The 23,585-nt window shown below is 43.5% G+C and overlaps 1 protein-coding gene across 3 annotated transcripts in view; it reads right to left on the bottom strand.

The window, feature by feature from the left end:
* FAM20B (FAM20B glycosaminoglycan xylosylkinase) overlaps positions 1–23,585 on the bottom strand; it is a 55,983-nt gene that overhangs the window by 11,205 nt on the left and 21,193 nt on the right. For all 3 annotated transcript variants that reach the window (XM_084637046.1, XM_084637045.1, XM_084637047.1), the window contains exons 3-6: positions 23,432–23,518; positions 20,093–20,202; positions 16,949–17,120; positions 12,829–13,020 (exon numbers count right to left, since the gene is read on the bottom strand). In XM_084637046.1, the coding sequence (XP_084493172.1) occupies positions 12,829–13,020; positions 16,949–17,120; positions 20,093–20,202; positions 23,432–23,518 (561 nt within the window). The remainder of the gene's footprint in view (positions 1–12,828; positions 13,021–16,948; positions 17,121–20,092; positions 20,203–23,431; positions 23,519–23,585) is intronic.

The raw sequence follows: 23,585 nt of genomic DNA, 5'->3' as shown, positions 1-23,585 counted from the left end.
CCGTCCCTGAGGTTATCGCAGATTAGAAGGTGAAAAAAATGCACTCGCAATGACATGTTTTCTGAACTCATGTAGTCCTTCTGCACTGATAGGGCATGGAAGCATTCAGTGATGGAGGCCAGGATAGCATACAGTGAGCGTGATCGGAACATACAGGAGGCGATGCTGAGGCTAATGGGGGAGCAAACGGACATGAGGAGGCGTCTGGGGGAGCTGCAGGAAAGGCAACTAGAGTACAGACCCCAGCTGCATCCATTGTGTAACCGCCTGCCTTCCTCACCAAGTTCTATATACTCCTCACCCAGATGCCCAAGAACGTGGGGGACAGGGGGGAAGGCCCTGGGCACCCTGCCACTCAACTCCAGGGGATGGCCCAAGCAACAGAAGGCTGTCATTCGAACAGCTCTGATTTGTAACATGGCTACAATAAGCAATGTGGCCTTGTCCTTCCCTCCTCCTCCACCCCACCCCATTGTACATCACGGCTACCTTTTACTAATCAGTGTTGTGAGTGATCTCAAGGCTTTTTTTTTTTAATAAAGAATGAATAGTTTCAGAACAATAGGGACTTTATTTCCTGTGCCAGCTGTGGTTGAAGCGGGGGGGAGATGGATTGGCTTACAGGAAAGTTCATTCACCAAAGGGGGCGGGTTTGCATCAAGGACAAACACACACAACTGTCACACCATAGCCTAGTCAGTCATGAAATTGTTTTTCAAAGCTTCTCTGATGTGCAACACCCTTGGTGTGCTCTTCTAATTGCCCTGGTGTCTGGCTGTTCAAAATTGTCCGCCAGGCAATTTGCCTCAACCTCCCACCCCGCCATAAACATCTCCCTCTTACTCTCACAGATATTATGGAGTACACAGCAAGGAGCAATAAGAATGGGAATATTGCTTTCACTGAGGTCTAACCTGTTCAGCAAACAGCGCCAGCGCCCCTTTAAACATCCAAAGGGGCATTCTACCACCATTCTGCACTTGCTCAGCCTATAGTTGAACTGCTCCTTATTGCTGTCCAGGCTGCCTGCGTACAGCTTCATGAGCCATGGAAGCAAGGGGTGGGCTGGGTCCCCAAGGATAACTATTGGCATTTCAACATCCCCAATGGTAATTTTCTGGTCTGGGAAGACAGTCCCTTCTTGCAGCTTTCCGAACAGTCTGGAGTTCCGAAAGACGCAAGCGTCATGCACCTTTCCCGACCATCACATGTTGATGTCGGTGAAACGGCCCTTGTGATCCACCAGTGCTTGCAACACCATTGAGAAGTTCTCCTTACAGTTTATATACTCTTTGGCAAGATGGTCCGATGCCAAGATAGGGATAGGTTTCAGAGTAACAGCCGTGTTAGTCTGTATTCGCAAAAAGAAAAGGAGTACTTGTGGCACCTTATGCATTCCATCTATCGCCCCACCACAATTAGGGAATCCCATTGCAGCAAAGCCATCCACTATGAACTGCACATTTCCCAGAGTCACTACCCTTCTTAGAGGAAGGGTATTGATTTCCCTGGATACTTGGATCACAGCAGCTCCCATGGTAGATTTGCCCACTCCGAATTGATTCCCGACTGACCGGTAGCAGTCAGACATTGCAAGCTTCCACAGGTCTATTGTCACTCGCTTCTCAACTGTCAGAGCAGGTCTCATCTTGGTATTCCTGTGCTTCAGGGCAGGGGAAAGCAACTCACACAGTTCCATGAAAGTGCTTGTTTGCCAGGCCCAGAATCAGTGTTCCACTGTATCAACATGCCCCAATGCTGTCATGATATCCCAATTGCCACATCCCGTGCTTTCAGGAATGTCTGTATCCATGTCCTCCTCACAATCTTCCTCGTGCTGGCGACTCCTAGCTAGGCTCTGCACATACTGCAGGATAATGTGCAAGGTGTTTACAATGCTCACAAAAGCTGCGCGCAGCTAAGCAGGCTCCATGCCTACCGTGCTATGGCATCTGCACAGATACCCCAGGACAAAAGGCACAAAATGATTGTTTGCTGTTGCTTTCAAGGAAGGAGGGAGGGGAGACTGAAGACGTACCCAAAACCAACCGCAACAATGTTAGGCATTGGGAGCTTAACCCAGAATTCCAATGGGCAGCAGGGACTGTGGGATAGCTACCCACAGTGCGGTTAGTGGGGACATGCACGATCGACTGTATAAAATCGCTTACTAAAGATCGATATCTATAAAATCGACCTAATTTCGTAGTGTAGACGTGCCCCTAAGCCTATACGTATACTACAAGCTAGGAGTGCGATTCCCAGCCCACACAGACATACTTGTGCTAGCTCTCCCCTGCGCTAGAACACTAAAAATAGTCGTGTAGCCAAGGTAGCACAGACAGCAGCCGCATGGGCTAGCCATGCCAAGTATATATGCATGGAATTCAGGCGGTTTTCTACTTAGCACACCCCATGCCACTGCTGCAGCTGCCCATGCTAGCTCAGCTCCACTATTATTTTTAGGACACTAGCTCAGATGAGAGATAGCACAAGTATATCTACGTGAGTTAGGAGTCACACCCCTAGCTCAAAGCATAGATGTAGCCTAAGTGCTAAAGGGTGTTTCCAATCATGTTAACTTGATTTTTAAAAAAGCACATTCTTTCATCCTGTAGATAGATCCTAAAATGAAGAACTCCCTACTATTCAAAAGCAATTAGTGCCCTTAAGGATGAGCTCTTCAATTGATCAGCTCTTCAATTCAATCGGAGGTTTCAGAGTAACAGCCATGTTAGTCTGTATTCGCAAAAAGAAAAGGAGTACTTGTGGCACCTTAGAGACTAACCAATTTATTTGAGCATGAGCTTTCGTGAGCTACTCGCTCACGAAAGCTCATGCTCAAATAAATTGGTTAGTCTCTAAGGTGCCACAAATTCAATTGGAGTTTATGTTAAGGACATAAACTCCACTCACATAGCACCAGTAGAAATCAGTCACAATAGTTTACAAATTTCCATAATTGGGAAACATATCAGGAAAATTTATGTCCATACCAGGTCAGACCAATGATCCATCCAGCCCAGTACTCTGTCTTCCAACAGAAGCCAATGCCAGATATTTCAAAAGAAAAGAACAGAACAGAACAATTCACAGGCAGACAGAGGCGCAGGGACACCCAGAGCATGGGGCTGCATTCTCGACTATCTCAACTAATATTCATTGATGGAACCACCCTCCATGAACTTATCTAACTCTTTTTTTAAAACCTGTTACAGTTTCAGCCTTCAAAACATCCCCTGCAACGAGTTCCACAGAGTGACTGCATTGTGGGAAGAAGTACTTCCTTATGTTTGTTTTTTAATTTAATCAGGTGACGCCTGTGTCATAAATATAAAGGGAAGGGTAAACCCCTTTGAAATCCCTCCTGGCCAGGGGAAAGCTCCTCTCACCTGTAAAGGGTTAAGAAGCTAAAGGTAACCTCGCTGGCACCTGACCAAAATGACCAATGAGGAGACAAGATACTTTCAAAAGCTGGGAGGAGGGAGAGAAAACAAAGTGTCTGTGTCTGTCTGTAGTCGTCTTGGCCGGGGACAGAACAGGAATGGAGTCTTAGAACTTTTAGTAAGTAATCTAGCTAGGTATGTGTTAGATTATGATTTCTTTAAATGGCTGAGAAAAGAATTGTGCTGAATAGAATAACTATTTCTGTCTGTGTATCTTTTTTGTAACTTAAGGTTTTGCCTAGAGGGGTTCTCTATGTTTTTTAATCTAATTACCCTGTAAGATATATACCATCCTGATTTTACAGGGGGGATTTCTTTATTTCTATTTACTTCTATTTTTTATTAAAAGTCTTCTTGTAAAACACTGAATGCTTTTTCATTGTTCTCAGATCCAAGGGTTTGGGTTTGTGGTCACCTATGCAAATTGGTGAGGCTTTTTATCCAACATTTCCCAGGAAAGGGGGGGTGCAAGTGTTGGGAGGATTGTTCATTGTTCTTAAGATCCAAGGGTCTGGGTCTGTAGTCACCTAGACAAATTGGTGAGGCTTTTTACCAAACCTTGTCCAGGAAGTGGGGTGCAAGGTTTTGGGAAGTATTTTGGGGGGAAGGACGCGTCCAAACAGCTCTTCCCCAGTAACCAGTATTAGTTTGGTGGTGGTAGCGGCCTGTCCAAGGTGTAATATTTTGTACCTTGGGGAAGTTTTGACCTAAGCTGGTAAAGATAAGCTTAGGAGGTTTTTCATGCAGGTCCCCACATCTGTACCCTAGAGTTCAGAGTGGGGGAGGAACCTTGACATGGTGGCACAGTGGTGGGATTAACCTGAAATCATTTTGAGATCCAGTTGAGATTTTTTGAACTAGAAATACAGATTTTAAAAAGGAATTTTTAGGAAGTCCAGAAGGCAGCTTTGAAACTGAAAGCAGCTTGGTTTCTCTCTGCTTTGTGGCCAAGCAGAGACAAAAGGGGATTATCTTGTGAATTGCAGGTTTTCTTTGCCTGGAGGCAGGGTACTTAACTCCTGCAGGGAAATTCACAGTCTTCCAACCCAGAGGTTTTTTTTTTTCTTTTCTTCCTAAAAGTAAATAGGGGGTGTGTGCTCTACCCATTTGCCTGGAGACAAAAGTGGCAGGGTTTTTTTTAGGATTTTGATTTTTTTTTTGTTTTACAAGGAGCACAGGTTTGAAAAGAAATTTTTCTTCTTCTTTGGGCTGGGTAAGCAGGTTTCCAAGTAGTTGGAGGTTTTTTGCTTTAATTTGGGCCCAGAGCAGAGACAAGGGAATTGTCTTTTTCTGTAGGCTGACAATCACTATCAGAGAATAGGTATTCTATTCCAGCACAGCAAAATTTTACAGCCAAGTTTTGTTTGTTTATTTCTAAACCTCGGGTGTAAAGTTAGTTAAAAACAGAGAGGTTAGAATGGCCAAATCCTCAGCTCGACTACAGCTGGAATTAGCCAAATTTCAGGCTGAGGAAAAACAAAGGGAACATGAAAGACAGATAGAACTCATGCGGCTGAAGGAGGAGGAGAAGGAAAAAGAGAGGAAGCATGTGGAGGAGATGGAGAGGATAAAGGCCCAGCAGAATATACCAACAAACCCTAGCAATCCTTCTCCAGGTACCACTTCCCATCCCAGAAGGTTCCCCACCTACAAGGCAGGTGATGATACTGAGGCCTTCTTAGAAAACTTCGAAAGGGCCTGCCTTGGGTACAACATCTCTACTGACCAATACATGGTAGAGCTGAGGCCGCAGCTCAGTGGACCCTTAGCTGAGGTGGCAGCTGAAATGCCTAAAGAACACATGAACAAGTATGAACTGTTTAAATCCAAGGCGAGAGTCAGAATGGGGATAACACCCGAGCAGTCTCGTCGGAGGTTCAGAGCCCTAAGGTGGAAACCAGACATGTCATTTACCCGACATGCCTACCACATTGTAAAACATTGGGATGCCTGGATATCAGGAGCAAGTGTTGAATCTCCAGTAAATTTGCCCTTCCTAATGCAAATGGAACAATTCTTAGAGGGTGTTCCTGAGGAAATAGAAAGATACATCCTAGATGGGAAACCCAAAACTGTAATTGAGGCAGGAGAGATTGGAGCCAGATGGGTGGAGGTGGCAGAGAAGAAGAAAACTGGTCGCAGTTGGAGCGGAGACCAGAAGGGACCACCCCAGACCACACCCTATTACCGGGGGCCGCCCAAAGCCCCACCTACCTCCCAAAGAACCCTCCAGACCCCTTATCGTCCCACCACCCCGTTCTCCAGCAACCCACCTCGCCCCGGTGACCCGTCAGCTGGACGATGTTTTAAGTGTAACGAGCTGGGGCATGTAAAGGCCAACTGCCCCAAGAACCCCAACAGATTACAGTTCATTGCACCGGAATCACACCAGAGGTCCACAGGCCCAGATACCTCCCAGATACCCTTGGAGCGGAGGGAAACTGTGAGTGTGGGTGGGAAGAAGGTCACCGCGTGGAGGGACACCGGAGCACAAGTGTCAGCTATCCATGCTTCCTTAGTGGACCCCAATTTAATCAACCCAGAGATCCAAGTGACGATTCAACCCTTCAAGTCCAACTCTTTCAATTTGCCTACAGCCAAGTTGCCTGTCCAGTACAAGGGCTGGTCAGGAATGTGGACTTTTGCAGTCTATGATGATTATCCCATCCCCATGCTGTTGGGGGAAGACTTGGCCAATCATGTGAAGCAGGCCAAGAGGGTGGGAATGGTCACCCGCAACCAGGCTAAACAAGCCGTGAGGCCTAGCTCTGTTCCGGAAACTTCTATCAGGACCCAGTCAGAGGTGATGGACCTGGACCCCAGGCCAATGTCTGCAACAGCAGTAGTGGATCCAGTCCCAGAGACCCAGACGGAACCAGTCCCAGAACCGGAACCAGCCGAACAACTAACACCAGACCCCGTGTCAGCACTGAATCCAGTACTTGCAACCTCAACACCAGAGGGCCCCACCGAACCTGAACTGGCAGCAGCCGATAACCCTACACAAGAGGCTCAGCCGGAGCCTGAATCCCAACATAGTGCACCAGCGGAGAGCGGTTCACAGTCAACAGAAACAGCTCCATCCCCTATATCGCTTCCAGAGGGACCAAGCCTAGGTCCACAATCCCATGAGGAACTGATGTCTCCAGCATCAAGGGAACAGTTCCAGACCGAACAGGAAGCAGATGAAAGCCTCCAGAGAGCTTGGACGGCGGCACGGAGCAACCCACCGCCTCTCAGCTCTTCTAATCGATCCAGGTTTGTTGTAGAAAGAGGACTTTTATACAAGGAAACTCTTTCTGGGGGACACCAGGAAGACTGGCATCCTCAGAGACAGTTGGTAGTTCCAACTAAATACCGGGCCAAGCTCTTGAGCTTAGCCCATGATCACCCTAGTGGCCATGCTGGGGTGAACAGGACCAAAGACCGTTTGGGGGGGTCATTCCACTGGGAGGGAATGGGCAAGGATGTTTCTACCTATGTCCAGTCTTGTGAGGTGTGCCAAAGAGTGGGAAAACCCCAAGACCAGGTCAAAGCTCCTATCCAGCCACTCCCCATCATTGAAGTTCCATTTCAGCGAGTAGCTGTGGATATTCTGGGTCCTTTTCCGAAAAAGACACCCAGAGGAAAGCAGTACATACTGACTTTCATGGATTTTGCCACCCGATGGCCGGAAGCAGTAGCTCTAAGCAACACCAGGGCTAAAAGTGTGTGCCAGGCACTAGCAGACATTTTTGCCAGGGTAGGTTGGCCCTCCGACATCCTCACAGATGCAGGGACTAATTTCCTGGCAGGAACTATGAAAAACCTTTGGGAAGCTCATGGGGTAAATCACTTGGTTGCCACTCCTTACCATCATCAAACAAATGGCATGGTGGAGAAGTTTAATGGAACTTTGGGGGCCATGATACGTAAATTCGTAAATGAGCACTCCAATGATTGGGACCTAGTATTGCAGCAGTTGCTCTTTGCCTACAGAGCTGTACCACATCCCAGTTTAGGGTTTTCCCCATTTGAACTTGTATATGGCCGTGAGGTTAAGGGGCCATTGCAGTTGGTGAAGCAGCAATGGGAGGGATTTACACCTTCTCCAGGAACTAACATTCTGGACTTTGTAACCAACCTACAAAACACCCTCCGAACCTCTTTAGCCCTTGCTAGAGAAAACTTACAGGATGCTCAAAAAGAGCAAAAAGCCTGGTATGATAAACATGCCAGAGAGCGTTCCTTCAAAGTAGGAGACCAGGTCATGGTCTTAAAGGCGCTCCAGGCCCATAAAATGGAAGCATCGTGGGAAGGGCCATTCGTGGTCCAGGAGCGCCTGGGAGCTGTTAATTATCTCATAGCATTCCCCACCTCCAACCGAAAGCCTAAGGTGTATCATATTAATTCTCTAAAGCCCTTTTATTCCAGAGAATTAAAGGTTTGTCAGTTTACAGCCCAGGGAGGAGACGACGCTGAGTGGCCTGAAGGTGTTTACTATGAAGGGAAATGTGCTGGTGGTGTGGAAGAGGTGAACCTCTCCATGACCCTTGGGCGTATGCAGCGACAGCAGATCCAGGAGCTGTGCACTAGCTACGCGCCAACGTTCTCAGCCACCCCAGGACTGACTGAACGGGCATACCACTCCATTGACACAGGTAATGCTCACCCAATTAGGGTCCAACCTTACCGGGTGTCTCCTCAAGCTAAAACTGCTATAGAACGGGAGATCCAGGATATGTTACAGATGGGTGTAATCCGCCCCTCTGAAAGTGCATGGGCATCTCCAGTGGTTCTAGTTCCCAAACCAGATGGGGAAATACGTTTTTGCGTGGACTACCGTAAGCTAAATGCTGTAACTCGCCCAGACAACTATCCCATGCCACGCACAGATGAACTATTAGAGAAACTGGGAAGGGCCCAGTTCATCTCTACCTTGGACTTAACCAAGGGGTACTGGCAGGTACCGCTAGATGAATCTGCCAAGGAAAGGTCAGCCTTCATCACACATCTCGGGCTGTATGAATTTAATGTACTCCCTTTCGGGCTGCGAAATGCACCCGCCACTTTCCAAAGACTTGTAGATGGTCTCCTAGCGGGATTAGGAGAATATGCAGTCGCCTACCTTGACGATGTGGCCATATTTTCGGATTCCTGGGCAGACCACCTGGAACATCTACAAAAAGTCCTTGAGCGCATAAGGGAGGCAGGACTAACTGTTAAGGCTAAGAAGTGTCAAATAGGCCTAAACAGAGTGACTTACCTTGGACACCAGGTGGGTCAAGGAACTATCAGCCCCCTACAGGCCAAAGTGGATGCTATCCAAAAGTGGCCTGTCCCAAAGTCAAAGAAACAGGTTCAATCCTTCTTAGGCTTGGCCGGTTATTACAGACGATTTGTACCGCACTACAGCCAAATCGCTGCCCCACTGACAGACCTAACCAAAAAGAAACAGCCAAATGCTGTTCAGTGGACCGGAAAGTGTCAGAAGGCCTTTAACAAGCTTAAAGCGACACTCATGTCTGACCCTGTACTAAGGGCCCCAGACTTTGACAAACCGTTCCTAGTAACCACAGATGCATCCGAGCGTGGTGTGGGAGCAGTTTTAATGCAGAAAGGACCTGATCAAGAATTCCACCCTGTAGTGTTTCTCAGCAAAAAACTGTCTGAGAGGGAAAGCAACTGGTCAGTCACTGAAAAAGAATGTTATGCCATTGTCTACGCTCTGGAAAAGCTACGCCCATATGTTTGGGGACGGCGTTTCCACCTGCAAACCGACCATGCTGCACTAAAGTGGCTTCACACCGTCAAAGAAACTAACAAAAAACTTCTTCGGTGGAGTTTAGCTCTCCAAGATTTTGATTTCGACATCCAACACATCTCAGGAGCTTCTAACAAAGTGGCTGATGCACTCTCCCGTGAAAGTTTCCCAGAATCAACTGGTTAAAATCGTCCTTGAGATGTGGAAAATATTGTTAGTCTTTATGTACTTGGTAGTATATTTAGAGATGCATGTGTCTTATTAACTCTGTTTTCCTAGAGCTCCAGGAAGAAATCCCAGCCAGTGTTTCACCCTAGCTGAGATTTGGGGGGCGTGTCATAAATATAAAGGGAAGGGTAAACCCCTTTGAAATCCCTCCTGGCCAGGGGAAAGCTCCTCTCACCTGTAAAGGGTTAAGAAGCTAAAGGTAACCTCGCTGGCACCTGACCAAAATGACCAATGAGGAGACAAGATACTTTCAAAAGCTGGGAGGAGGGAGAGAAAACAAAGTGTCTGTGTCTGTCTGTAGTCGTCTTGGCCGGGGACAGAACAGGAATGGAGTCTTAGAACTTTTAGTAAGTAATCTAGCTAGGTATGTGTTAGATTATGATTTCTTTAAATGGCTGAGAAAAGAATTGTGCTGAATAGAATAACTATTTCTGTCTGTGTATCTTTTTTGTAACTTAAGGTTTTGCCTAGAGGGGTTCTCTATGTTTTTTAATCTAATTACCCTGTAAGATATATACCATCCTGATTTTACAGGGGGGATTTCTTTATTTCTATTTACTTCTATTTTTTATTAAAAGTCTTCTTGTAAAACACTGAATGCTTTTTCATTGTTCTCAGATCCAAGGGTTTGGGTTTGTGGTCACCTATGCAAATTGGTGAGGCTTTTTATCCAACATTTCCCAGGAAAGGGGGGGTGCAAGTGTTGGGAGGATTGTTCATTGTTCTTAAGATCCAAGGGTCTGGGTCTGTAGTCACCTAGACAAATTGGTGAGGCTTTTTACCAAACCTTGTCCAGGAAGTGGGGTGCAAGGTTTTGGGAAGTATTTTGGGGGGAAGGACGCGTCCAAACAGCTCTTCCCCAGTAACCAGTATTAGTTTGGTGGTGGTAGCGGCCTGTCCAAGGTGTAATATTTTGTACCTTGGGGAAGTTTTGACCTAAGCTGGTAAAGATAAGCTTAGGAGGTTTTTCATGCAGGTCCCCACATCTGTACCCTAGAGTTCAGAGTGGGGGAGGAACCTTGACAGCCTGTTTCTTGTGTTATGTGAAGGGGTAAATAACACTTCCTAATTCATCACCTATCCCTTTCCTCATGGTTCCTAATACTGTTAGCTTTTTTGACTGCTCAGGCACATTGAGCTGATGTTTTCAGAGATCCATAATGACTCCAAGATCACTTTCTTGAGTGGTAACAGCTAAATTAGACCCCATCATTTTGTATGTATAGTCAGGATTACATTTTCTAGTATGCATTATTTTATATTTATCTACATTGAATTTCATCTCCCGTGTTGCCCTGTCACCCAGTTTTGTGAGATCTCTTTGTAACTCTTTGAAGCCTGTTTTGAACTGAACTATCTTGAGTAATTTTTATCATCTGCAAACTTTGCCACTTTACTGTTTACCCCTTTTTCCAAATTATTTATGAAAACATTGAACAGCACCAGTCCCAGTACAGATCCCTGGGGGACCTCACCATTTCTCTCTCTCCATTCTGAGAACTGACCATTTATTCTTACTCTTTGTTTCCTGTCTTTTAACCAGTTACTGACCCATGAGAGGGCTTTCCCTCTTATTCCATGACTGTTTGCTTTTCTTAAGCACCTTTGGTTAGGGACCTCATCAAAGGCTTTCTGAAAGTTCAAGTTCACTATATCTACTGGATCACCCTTGTCCACATGTTTGTTTACCCCTTCAAGAATTCTAATAGATCGGTGAGGCAAAATTCCTCTTTACAAAAGCCATGTTGACTCTTCCCCAACAAATTGTGTTCATATATGTGTCTGATAATTCTGCTCTTTACTATAGTTTCAACCAATTTGCCTAGTACTGAATTTAGGCTGACTGGCCTGTAATTGCCAGGATCGCCTCTGAAGCCTTTTTTAAAAATTGGCATCACATTAGCTATCCTCCAGTCATCTGGTACAGAAGCTGATTTAAATGATAAGTTACATATCACATTTAGTAGTTCCGCAATTTCATATTTGAGCTCCTTCAGGATTCTTGGGTGAATACCATCTGGTCCTGATGACTTATTACTGTTTAATTTATCAGTTTGTCCCAAAAACCTCCTCTATTGACACCACAATTTGGGACAGTTCCTTAGATGTGTCACCTGAAAAGAACGGTTCAGGTGTGGATATCTCCCTCACATCCTCTGTAGTGAAGACTGTTGCAAAGAATTCATTTAACTTCTCTGCAATAACCTTGTCTTCCTTGAGTGATCCTTTAGCACCTTGATCATCCAGTGGCCCCAGTAACTGTTTGTCAGGCTTCCTGCTTCTGATGTACTTAAATTTTTTTGCTGTTAAGTTTGTGTGTCTTTTGCTAGTTGCTCTTCAAATTCTTTTTTGGCCTGCCTAATAATTATACTTTTACACTTAACTAGCCAGAGTTTATGCTCCTTTCTATTTTTCTCAGTAGGATTTGACTTCCAATTTTTAAAAGATTCCTTTTTGCTTCTAACCACCTCTTCTACTCTGTTTAGCCATGGTGGCTTTTTTTGGTCCTCTTACTATGATGTTTTTAAAACGTTTTCATACAGTTTGCAGGCATTTAACTCGTGACTGTTTGTATTAAATTCTGTTCAACTAGCTTCATCATTTTTTGTGTAGTTCCCCTTTCTGAAGTAAAATGCTACTGTGGTGGGCTTCTTTGGTATTTCCTCCCTCCCCGTCCTCACAAGCATGTTGAATTTAATTACATTTCAGTTGCTATTACCAAGCGGTTCAGCTATATTTACACCTCTTGGATCAGATCCTGTGCTCTACTTAGGACTAAATCAAGAATTGCCTCTTCCCTTGTGGGTTCCAGGACTAGTTGCTCAAGAAGCAGCCATTAATGGCATCTAGAAACTTTATCTCTGCATCCCATCCTGAGGTGATATGTACCCAGTCGATGTGGGGATAATTGAAATAAACCATTATTACTGAGTTTTCTATTTTTTATAGCCTCTCTAATCTTTCTGCGCATTTCACAATCACCATCACCATCCTGGTCAGATGGTTGGTAGTATATTCCTACTGCTTTACTCTTATAATTCAAGCATGGAATTTCAATCCATGAAGATTCTATGGTACTGTTTGATTCATTTATGATTTTTACTATTTTTGACTCTATGCTTTCTTTCATATACAGTGCCACTCCCGCACCAGCATGAACCTACTCTGTCATTCCTATATATTTTGTATCCTGGCATTATTGAGTCCCATTGATTATCACCAGCACAGTACAAATGCCAAGATCTTTGAGAGCCCATATTATTTGAAAGGATTTGCCGTGAGGAATATTGACAGAGTTTTAGCTTGAGCTATTGCAATGGATAACTATGGGAAAGGCCAAGTGGGGATATGGATAACCGCGTGCTGCCTTTCTCATTATCAAGTGGCCACCAGTACTAATATGCTTCCTACCTTTTGGCATTGTCCAGGAGGATAAGCATACTGGCCCCTTCATCATCCTGGAAGCTTTCATAGTGATGTCGGTCAGCATTCCCAATCAAATAATCAAAGATGGCAGTGTCAATGATATCAAGGAGGCGGGGGCCTGAGTCATAAGGTGAGGTCTTCTTCACAGCATCACAGTAGCTCTCGTCATACTCCCACCTGCAGGCAGACAAGGGGAATCAAAGCAATGTCAACCACGATGGCAATCTACTGCAACCCCCATGCACTCCTAAGGACAGACTTGAGCACTTTGCAACAGTTTTAGACAAACATATCAAATAAACTCTGTAAAACTTCAGAGCCTACAAGTCCACTCAGTGCTACTTCCTGTTAAGCCAATCACTTAGACAAAGAAGCTTGTTTACATTTATGGGAAATAATGCTGCCTGCTTCTTATTTACAATGTCACCTGAAAGTGAGAACAGATGTTCACATGGCACTTTTGTAGCAGGCATTACAAGATATTTATGTGTCAGATATGCTAAACGTTTGCATGCCCCTTCATGCTTCAGCCACTACTCCAGAGGACATGCTTCCATGCTGATGACACTCATTAAAAAAATAAGGCATTAATTAAATTTGTGACTGAACTCCTTGGGGGGAGAACTGTATGTCTCCTGCTCTGTTTTTTATCCGCATTCTGCCATATATTTCATGTTATAGTAGTCTCGGATGATGACCCAGCACATGTTGTTCATTTTAAGAACACTTTCACTGCAGATTTGACAAAACGCAAAGAAGGTACCAATGAGAGATTTCTAAAGATAGCTACAGCACTCGACCCAAGATTTAAGAATCTGAAGTGCCTTCCAAAATCCAATCAGGATGGGATGTGGAGCATGCTTTTAGACATCTTAAAAGAGCAACACTCCAATGTGGAAAATACAGAACCCAAACCACCAAAAAAGAAAATCAACCTTCTGCTGGTGGCATCTGACTCGTGATGATGAAAATGAACATGCGTTGGTCTGTACTGTTTTGGATCGTTATCGAGCAGAAACCATCATCAGCATGGATGAATGTCCTCTGGGATGCTGGCTGAAGCATGAAGGGACATATGCATCTTTAGCATATCTGGCAACGCCGGCTACAACAGTGTCATACGAACACCTATTCTCACTTTCAGGTGACATTGTAAACAAGAGGCAGACAGCATTATCTCCTGCAAATGTAAACAAACTTGTTTCTTTTCCTAGTTACCAAGCCTTGCAACATGGGCATTAGGTCCACCTCTCCAAAGCCAGGCTCTTGCTAAGTCTTGTCATTTCTTCCTCTTTCTCAAATCCATTCTTCCTCTCCATGCAATCTGCTAACACCCTGATTTATGCCCTACCCATCTGTCATCTTGACTCATAAGTACAACTTCTACAGCACCTTCTATCCATGAATCTCAAAATTCTTCACAAAACATCAACTAAGTCTGAAAACCCCCAAGAAGGTTTGTTTTCCCATTTTACAAAATGGAGAGGTTAACTGACCTGCTCAAAGTCAGAGTGAGTCACCAGCAGAGGCAGAAACAGAATTTAGGGGTTATAACCATTATCAGTGTTGTCTCCCAGAGGACAGGAATAAGTTCTACGCTGGCTCCCTGTATCTCACCTGTCCTCTATCTATCCAAAATACTGTGGGCCAAAGTCTTCCCCTCTCTCTGCTCTAACAGTCCTCAAATCCTTTCACTGGCTTCCTCACTTCTTCCTGCATCAAGCCCAAACTCCATGTCTTCACCTTCAATATTCTGCACAAATCCACAGCTCCAACATCTCATCTTATATTTCTTCCTATGCCCCATGCACACTCTATGTGTTACTCATCCCACTCTCCTAAATGCTCCCCTGCCTCCTCCTCACAGTCTTTAATTCATGTTTTTTATGACAGCTCTTACTCCACTTGGAACAGCTTTCCCTTTCCCCTGCACCATGCCACATTCCTCTTTCTATCCACCATTTGTCAATCAAGTTACCACACTGATCTTTCTCCAGCACCATCTGCTCCTACATTTACTTCTGATAATTTTTATTCTATTGAAGAGTTTGATTGCGACTCTGAAGGTCAGGGATCTTATCTAGTACATGGTAGTACAAGGCTATGTAAATTAATGGCACTAAATTAATAATGTTAAACAGGATTATTCAAGACAGAGCAGAAGCAGCAGCTTTGAGGGGAAAAACTCCTACGCAAATATCTTCCATAATTAGGAGCAGCAGAAAGGACATTACATGCCATATGTAACATATGTATATTTCTTCCCCCACTCCTGAAGACAGGTTTCCAAAGAGTGACAGCAGCAATACAGTTAAGTACATGACAAAAGAGCAATGTTATTTGATCCTATCTGCATGGGCAAGAACAAAGTATTTTATAACATAAGGATTGTCAGGTTAGTCTGGAGCTTGCCTACATAGTGGGGTAATGCGCTTTATGGAAATGTGATTTCTGAAGTGCACTAATGTGTTGTGCATTTATAGTCCACGCAGACCCTGCTGGTATGCTTTAACATAATGCTGTTTGAAATAGTATTATGCTAGAGCACACAAGGGAACCTATAGTGCACACCAGCAGGGTTATAATTAATATACAACACCTTAGTATGCTTTAAAATCATGCCCTCGTAGTGTGCATTACCCCATCATGCACACAAGCTCTAGCTCTCACTCCAACATGGTAAAACAGAGCATAAATGGGCCCTTTAAGTTGAGGAACAACTTCTTAACAGAAGCAAAATGTTTCCTCTTCTCTTTTCCACAAATACACAGACAAGAAGATTTGTGCCTTGATTAGTTTGGCACATGCTTAAGTGCTGTACATAGACTTTCAGGGTGGCTCTAAACTTACATCAGAATGGCCATCCTGGGTCAGACCAATGGTCCATCTAGCCTAGTATCCTGTCTTCCGACAGTGGCCAGTGCCAGGTGCCCCAGAGAGAATAAACAGAACAGGTAAACATCAAGTGATCCATCCCGTCGCCCATTCCCAGCTTCTGGCAGACAGAGACTAGGGACATCATCCCTGCCCATCCCGGCTAATAGCCATCGATGGACCTATCCTCCATGAATTTATCAAGTTTTTTGTTTTTTTTTTTAACCCTGTTATAGTCTTGGCCTTCACAACATCCTCTGGCAAGGAGTTCCACAGGAAAAAAAAAAAAAAAGTTCAGATTCTTTCTGTGGATAGCTAGCTAGTTAGAAACTGATGGAAATAGCTGAACCAAAAATCTAGTTCAGCAAACAAGATTTCAGAGACTGAAAACGTTTTTCTGGTCACTTGTCCTGGATCAATGCTTGGAAAAGTTTACTGAGCTTGAAATCATTTGGGCTAGTCCTGCCAAAGTGTTTCTGCCCTAAAGAATTTTTGAGATACCGTGTCTGTCTTATAACTGTCAGGCCCACACTGGTCTCCATCTAACAGTGCTCTCTGGACACGGGTCCAGATCCCTATATGTTGCTGGTATACAAACTAACAAACAACTTTTCAGTTCTAAACTATTTAAGGTGAGATATACTTAGCAAAAAAAATACACAAAAATTTTAATCTTTAAAAAAAATAGGAGAACTTCATCTCTTGCAGGCTGCACAGACTCTCCCTCAAAGACACCGAAACTACTTTGGTATAAAAGCTTTTGACATAGGTCCACAACAAAAAAACCCCATAAAAATAGAACCAATAAAAACCTATGAAATTAGGTAAAAAGACTACTAACTCAGTGTCAAAGGATTCTGTTGAGCCAAATAGGGGCACAGTATAAAAGGAAAGCCTCAGCAGTGCGAGGTAAGCAGCTGAGATTCCACAGTCAACTCAGGTATGGCTGAAACGCTCACTGACTTGTGTGGCAAGTTACTTTCCAGGGAAGAAGTGGAGGGGAAAAAATGACACTTAACATTCCTGGATGTCCATAGGATTTTTTCCCTCTCCCTCAAATTAACGCTTGTCCCATCAGAGGCCTTCATTAGTAGTTTTGGTTCAAGAAAACTGGCTGAAAGTTCCTTTGTATCTTGTAAATACTGCTCTTTAAACAGCCCAAGTCACAGCTAAGCACTGCAAAGATAGGGGTACTCTAAAACGCTACAGTAGGCCTATCGGGTTCTTATACCTGGCCAATTTGCCTTCACGGTAAGTCCTTCCCCAAGGATGCCGGTGCTTCTGAAGAGGCCAGACATCCGGCAGCCATAGCGTGACTGACCCCTCCATGGTATCTCCATCAGCACAAGCTGGTTCTGTTTCTCGACAATAGTAGCACTTCCCATAGAAACAGGTACTATTACCTTCAAAAACAAAAAAAATATCACAAGAACAGCAGTAAATCTATGGAAACCCAAACAAAAGAGAGGAGCAGCCTGAAGGACCTTCAGAGAGATTTCCAAAAAGAAGTCCTTTCAACAGGCGTTCACTTCATTTCGCCTTCCTCTTGAGGGAAGGAAGAGGAAGCCAAAACTTCTCCATTTGGAACTTCTTTCCAAAAGAAAGAGAGATAACCAACTGGAAATCATTCATCTTTGACAAGATGAAAAGCTCACTTTAAAAGGATCCACTGAATAGACAAGGGAAAACACACACACACACAAAACTACATTAGAAGAACATTATTAAGTTTGTGAAGTCAAGCACTCAGACATTAGAAAATTCAAAAATTTCCTGTGCTCACATTCTCAGGGTCTAACAGACTGCATATGTGGGGTTGGGAAGGAATCATCCTCCAGGTTGCGTTGGCAGTGATCTTGTGGGGTATTTGCCTTCCCCTGCAACGTGACTTCCCCTGGCACGGCTCGCTTGCCAGGATTATCTGGATATACCTCCTTTACATTTTCCCCTGCCATTGCAAAGGACTCAGGCACTGGTTCATCTCTGTCCTTCCTGGTCTCTGCCCTTCCTAGTCTCTGCTTGTAGCACATAATAGCCTGATTTAATTTCAATTGTTGGGTTTAGCATGAGGGGGCTGGTGGCCTATGATATACAGGAGGCCAGAATATATGACCTGGGGGTCCTTTCTGGCCTTAAATTCTGTGACTATGACATTGAACAATGAAGAGAAAACAAAACACTGAATTAGTTGCTCATTAAGTGAGCACTAACATCCAGTGCAGTGAATGAGAGAGGGGTCTAGTGGAAAAAATAGTATTTGATCACATAACTAGATATTATCATATTGTATACGCACAAAGGGATCAAATTAAGGTTCCACAGGCAATCTTAATTCTGGCATTTCGTCACTTTTGAGTGCTTGGCTTTGCAATCTTAATTATGTTATGATTTTGTGTTACATCCTAGGTTTAAAAAAAAGCAAATTGGGGGGGAAAAAAAGAAATTCTACCATTCTGACACCTACTTGGATCATCTGCAGGATTGGATCCCTTAAATCTATTGCAAAGACCTCTGCCATTTGAGCAAATGGAGTAGCTGATAGCAGTAATAGGTTGTCATCCTCTATGTAGACTAGTTCTGGGCAGGGTGGTGGATGGGACACTTTGCCAGTGGGTTTCACTGCTTCTGACAGCAGAGAAATGATGAGACTCGGAAATCTTATATTCCATTCCAGGCTCTGGAGAGGATTGTGTTCTAATAGGCAAAGGCTCTTCTGCCTGTCCCTCCCTGCCCCTGCCCTGGCCCCCTCATCTTGACTCCCATTGCTACATCCCTCCAATCTGTCTCACCCTCATCTCCAAGTCCCAGTCTCTTGCCCAGCCAGTCCTAGTTCCTTTGCACCTTCTGGCTCCTCATCCCCAGTTTCCCCTCTCAGCTCCCCATTTAATCTGCTTCTTTTCTCCCAACCTCCAGTCCCCTACCACTTTGTCCCCATCCCCATTTGTTTTCAGTCCCCCACCCTAGCTCCTAATCCAATCTCCCCACACACTGCCCCGACTCTTTGTCCTGACCCACTCCTCTGCACCCCATCACCCTAGGTTTGGCTCTTGTCCCCTTTGCTTTCAAATCAGACAGATTCCCCCTCCATGCTGCTTTGGCATTAGCAAAGGGAGCATTGACACCAAATGAGACACTGGCTCCATGTAACACTCCCAGCCACAGCACAGCCCACAGCTGCAACTAGAGAGAGAGAGAGAGAGAGAGAGAGAGAGAGAGAGAGAAAGAGAGAGTCCTCCTTCAAGCCCTGGCTGCAGTATGCCTAGCAGGGATGGAATCTTAAAATTTTTAAAAGGCTTATAACTTGGCCAAATTTAGTCAAACGCATATCCCTGACACAAAGGCCACCATGTTTCTAAATTTCAAGTTGCTATTCCACAGAATGGGGGGACAAGAGCTCCCCCCCCTTCTTTTAAAAAAAAAGGTTGCCTGAATTTTTGAACAAAGGCGAAACAACATTTTTTCATTAGCCTCATTTTCTGAAACAGCTGAACCATTTTGACTGAAATTTCAAAAACTCACACAACCTCAGCATAAGGCAGAGACCTGGCATGGTATATTTCAGCCTGAACAGTTGAAGTCTGGCAGAATTATTAGCAACTGAAAATAGAGTCTTATAACTGGAAGTGTCTGACAACCTTAATAATAAGTGCTACCAGCCCTGCCTATCATACATAAATACAATAAATTGTTAACGAACAGTTGTCTCTAAATAAGTTTTCTGACAAAGAAATAATATACTTTATAATCTGACTAAAGTCCTAATGGTTGTAGCACAGGGCATTTTCTGAGGCATAATGACCACTTGGCAGGACTCTGCCCTTGAGCCATTAACCCCTAGAAAATACCCCATCAACATTACTACTATAAACTAAACGTATGAAACTGTTCTAGGACATCTAATGATGGACATCTTATCCCGTTCCATAACCATGTTGCTATGCCAGGCACACTGTTGGTGCTACACACACAACATTTGGTATATTAGCAAGCCACATCATTCCAACCGTCCATTCAGTTTACTCAGAGTAAAATATAATTCCATTTTTTCAATTCAGGTCTATTCCTAAATTCTTCTGACTGCTTCTGACATTAGGGAGAAAATACTTATTCAAACAAATATCTGCAAAAAGGAACATACAAAAATTACAGGTAAACCAAAGTATTTTTTGTAGAAAAATAATTCCCCTCCAGCTTTTCCCCACCAAACAAGGTTATACCAGTGTTAAGATCCCTCCGAAGGGCTGGAAGCAGCTTATCAGGTTCCTATACAGTAGTTGTTATACAGTTATGCCAGTTTCCCACTGCTCTTTTTTTTTTTATTATTATTTAACATGCTTATTTTCAATGGGCTGCACAATCCCTAGAACCCACTTACCGAGCATCAGGAAGGTACTCAGCAGCTGCTCTGTTGCAACAGGTTTGATCTCTGTACGCAGATTCACAAACCTGCCAATCACCAGTGGAGCTCGTCGGAAACCCAGAATTCTGTTTCGGGGGGAAGAGGGGTGACAAAGTATGAGAATTTTAACAGGGATAGCAGTTTCAAATCTAAAAACCACATCAGACCTCCAAGCCACTGTGCAAAATCAAAGATGGTTGCCTTACAGCAGGTGCTAAGCTTGGAATCCCATTGGAAATTAATCCTTCACCATTTGTACTTTATCTTCTTTCAAGACTTTCCTTTGGCTAAGGAAGGCTGGATGTACGAGGCTCCTTTTATAGCCCATCAGCAATGCTCCTATATTGGTCTGAGTGGTCACTGCACAGCAGCATGAGATACACCTTTTCTTCAAGGGCCAAATACAGTGTCTTCACAGAACTCAGCCCAGGAAATGAGACCTCATACCACAAAATATATGGTCTCTCATGTAGCAGCTCAAAGCAAAAAACACAGGGCCTTGGGCTAGCCACATGGAAAGATAATTTATACTAATTCCCAGAAACGACCCGATAAACTCTATTGTAATTTAAACCCTTACTTTAAGAGAACTGGGTGTCTTTGGAAAACACAAAGACATTCAGAAACACAAGAAAGGTGGGAAAGATAGTTTAGCAGATAAGCACAAGTCTGTCAGTGAGTTCTGTTCCTGTGTCTGTTAGACTTACTGTGTGACCACAGGCAACTTGGGTGTTTAGGGTGGGATTTTCAAAAGTGCCTACATGAGTTTGGAGCACAAGTATCAATACAACTTGCACTCTTAATTCACTTAAGCACGTTTGAAAGACCCACCCTTAACCTTTATACCTCAGTTGTCCCCTCTGTAAAATGGAAATATTTATCTCACAGAGGTACTATGAAGGTTAGTTCTTTAACGTTTGTAAACTGCTTTTAGATCCTCAGACAGAAAGCCCAAAAGAAATGCAAAGTATTATTCAAAATAGGCAAAGAAGAATGTTCGTCTTAACAAATCATGCTGGAGATATACAGGATAGTAAAAGAGTTCAACAGATTTGGATGTGTGCAATTATCCAATTTCTATGAGCAAATGTGATATGTGAAGGGGCACAGAATTAAGACTATTTAAAAGAGGTATCCTTTGAAGTGTCAGCATCAGAGTTAAATATTAGCACCCTATTGTGATGAATGGGAAAGATGCCAGTTCACACCTCACCAGAACTACTGCTTAGGTATAAGACAGCACTACATGGAATCATATTCAAGAGGTCATCTTTCCAACATAACTGCAAGAAACATACTTAAAAAAAAAAAAAAAAAAGAAGCAAGCTTGCAATTTGCACAATTTGAAGCTGCTGTGGATGCCAGAAAAAAAAGTAGTACAAGTGGTCCCGATCCACCCCAGGTGTCAAACTCATGCTCCACAGAGGCCCCTCCCACAGATCTAGGAGCAACAATTTTCAGCTCTGAAATAACTCCCATCAGACCTTCTTAACAGAAGGTAGGCACCTGCTACACAAGTCCTGAAGAGGTTGTAAATTATGAGGAAAAGTAGATCCAAAATCCGATCTCTCACTGGACAGCCTAGAGGAACAAGAACCCAATGGCGTTGGGGCAGTATCCCTTATAGAAACAGAAACTTTACTCTATTTAGTCCAATATAATCCTATTGCCAAACAGTAGAAAAAAGTGTGGCTGAGAAAGGATACCGCTGTGCCCCATGCAGGAAAATAGACCCTACTTTACCTCCCTGATTGTGGAATATGAAAGAAAGCTGGCATAAAGTTCACAGCAAAAATAGTCTGAATATGTATTGCTTTTGTACAATTCAACACAGGAATTGGAGCACAGCAACTGTCATGCCAGATCAGACCTATGGTTCAACGTCCAGTATCCTGTCTCCAACAGAGTCCAGCACCAGACAAGTCAGAGAAAGGTGCAAGAAACCACCCAGTTCCTAGCAGTTCACAATTGGCTTAATATCTCTTCTAAAAGCTATTGTAGTATTAACTATGTAACCAAATCCCTTTCTGAATCTTGCTCAGTTTTTAACCTCAGTGATATCCTCTGGCAATGAATTCCACAGCTGAATTGCATGTTTTGTGAAAACATATTTCCTTTTATCAGTTTTGAATTTGCCTCTTTCAATTTCATTTAATCTCCCTTTGTTATTGTGTTATGAGACAGGAGAACAGAACGTTCTAATCTACCTTCTCTAGATAATTCATTATTTTGTATACTTTTATCATGTCCCCTCTTATTCACCACTTCCTTTCTAAAGTAAGGGATTCCAACATTTTCACTTTTTCCTTCATATGAGTTTTTTTTCCATTCCCCCCAATTATTTTCTGTACCCTTTTCTAAAACCCCATCTAATTGTGTAATAGCCTTTTTGAAATGGAGTGACCAATACCGCAGGCAGTATTCTAGATGAAGCTGCACCACTGATTCATATAATTGAATAGCAATATTTTCCATAGTATTTTCCAACCTTACGTATCCTACCATCGTATTTGTTTTTTTGACTGCAGCTGCACATTGAGCTGAGGTCTTCACATTGAACTGTCCACAATGATTTCCAGGCCCATTTCCCAAATTGATAATTAATTTAGACCCTTCTAAGGTATATGAGTAGTTGATTTTTTCCCTCCAGCGTGAATTGCTCTGCGTGTACCATCAATATACTTCGTTTGTCATCATGTTGCCCATTCACCAACCTTGGTTAGGTCCCTCTGATGTGCTTCACAGTCTTCTGTGGACTTGACTAACCTAAATAACACTATATCATCTGAAAAAATTGCTTTCTCACTGCTCACCCCCCTTCCCAGATCATTGACAAATATACTAAACACAAGACCTAGTACAGAACTTTAAGGCACCCTCATTATGCACTTTTTGCCAAGATGAAAATTGACTATTTATTCTCACTGTCTCTTGGTCAGTTTTTGATCCATGATAATACTTTACCTCTCACCCCATGACTACTTAGTTTCTTTAGCTGTCTCTCATGAGGAACCTAATTAAAACCCTTTGAAAGTCTATGTAAACTGTGCCCAACTTGTTCTTTTTTATCCATTACTTTGTTGACATGTGCAAAGCATTCTAATAAGTTAGGGTGATACTATTTCCTTTGCAGAAACCTTGCTCATTGGACTCTATCATGTCATCACATTTTACAACATTTTTTGTTCTACTCAATGAGCCGGTTGGAAATCAATGTCTCAGGCACCCTCTCTGAAGTGAGCTGGTGCCAAAAAACAAGACAAAACAAAATAAAAACAAGAGAATAATTAAATAATTAACCCAATAGTTCCATACCTGTCCAAGTGAAAGGCTGCCACCTCCGCATTGTGTCTGTCATATCCAGCATATGGCTCTCCTTCTACTACGTAGTCTCTGGCATATCTGTAAATGCAATGAATAATGGAAAAACAAAATGATTTATGGGGGGATTCTCCTCAGTAAAGTTAAG

Source organism: Lepidochelys olivacea (genome assembly GCF_965140295.1).
Source record: "Lepidochelys olivacea isolate rLepOli2 genome assembly, chromosome: 8".
NCBI lineage: Eukaryota > Metazoa > Chordata > Testudines > Cheloniidae > Lepidochelys > Lepidochelys olivacea.
Note: the sequence above shows the minus strand (reverse complement) of the source record. Positions and strands in the feature narration are given on the sequence as shown.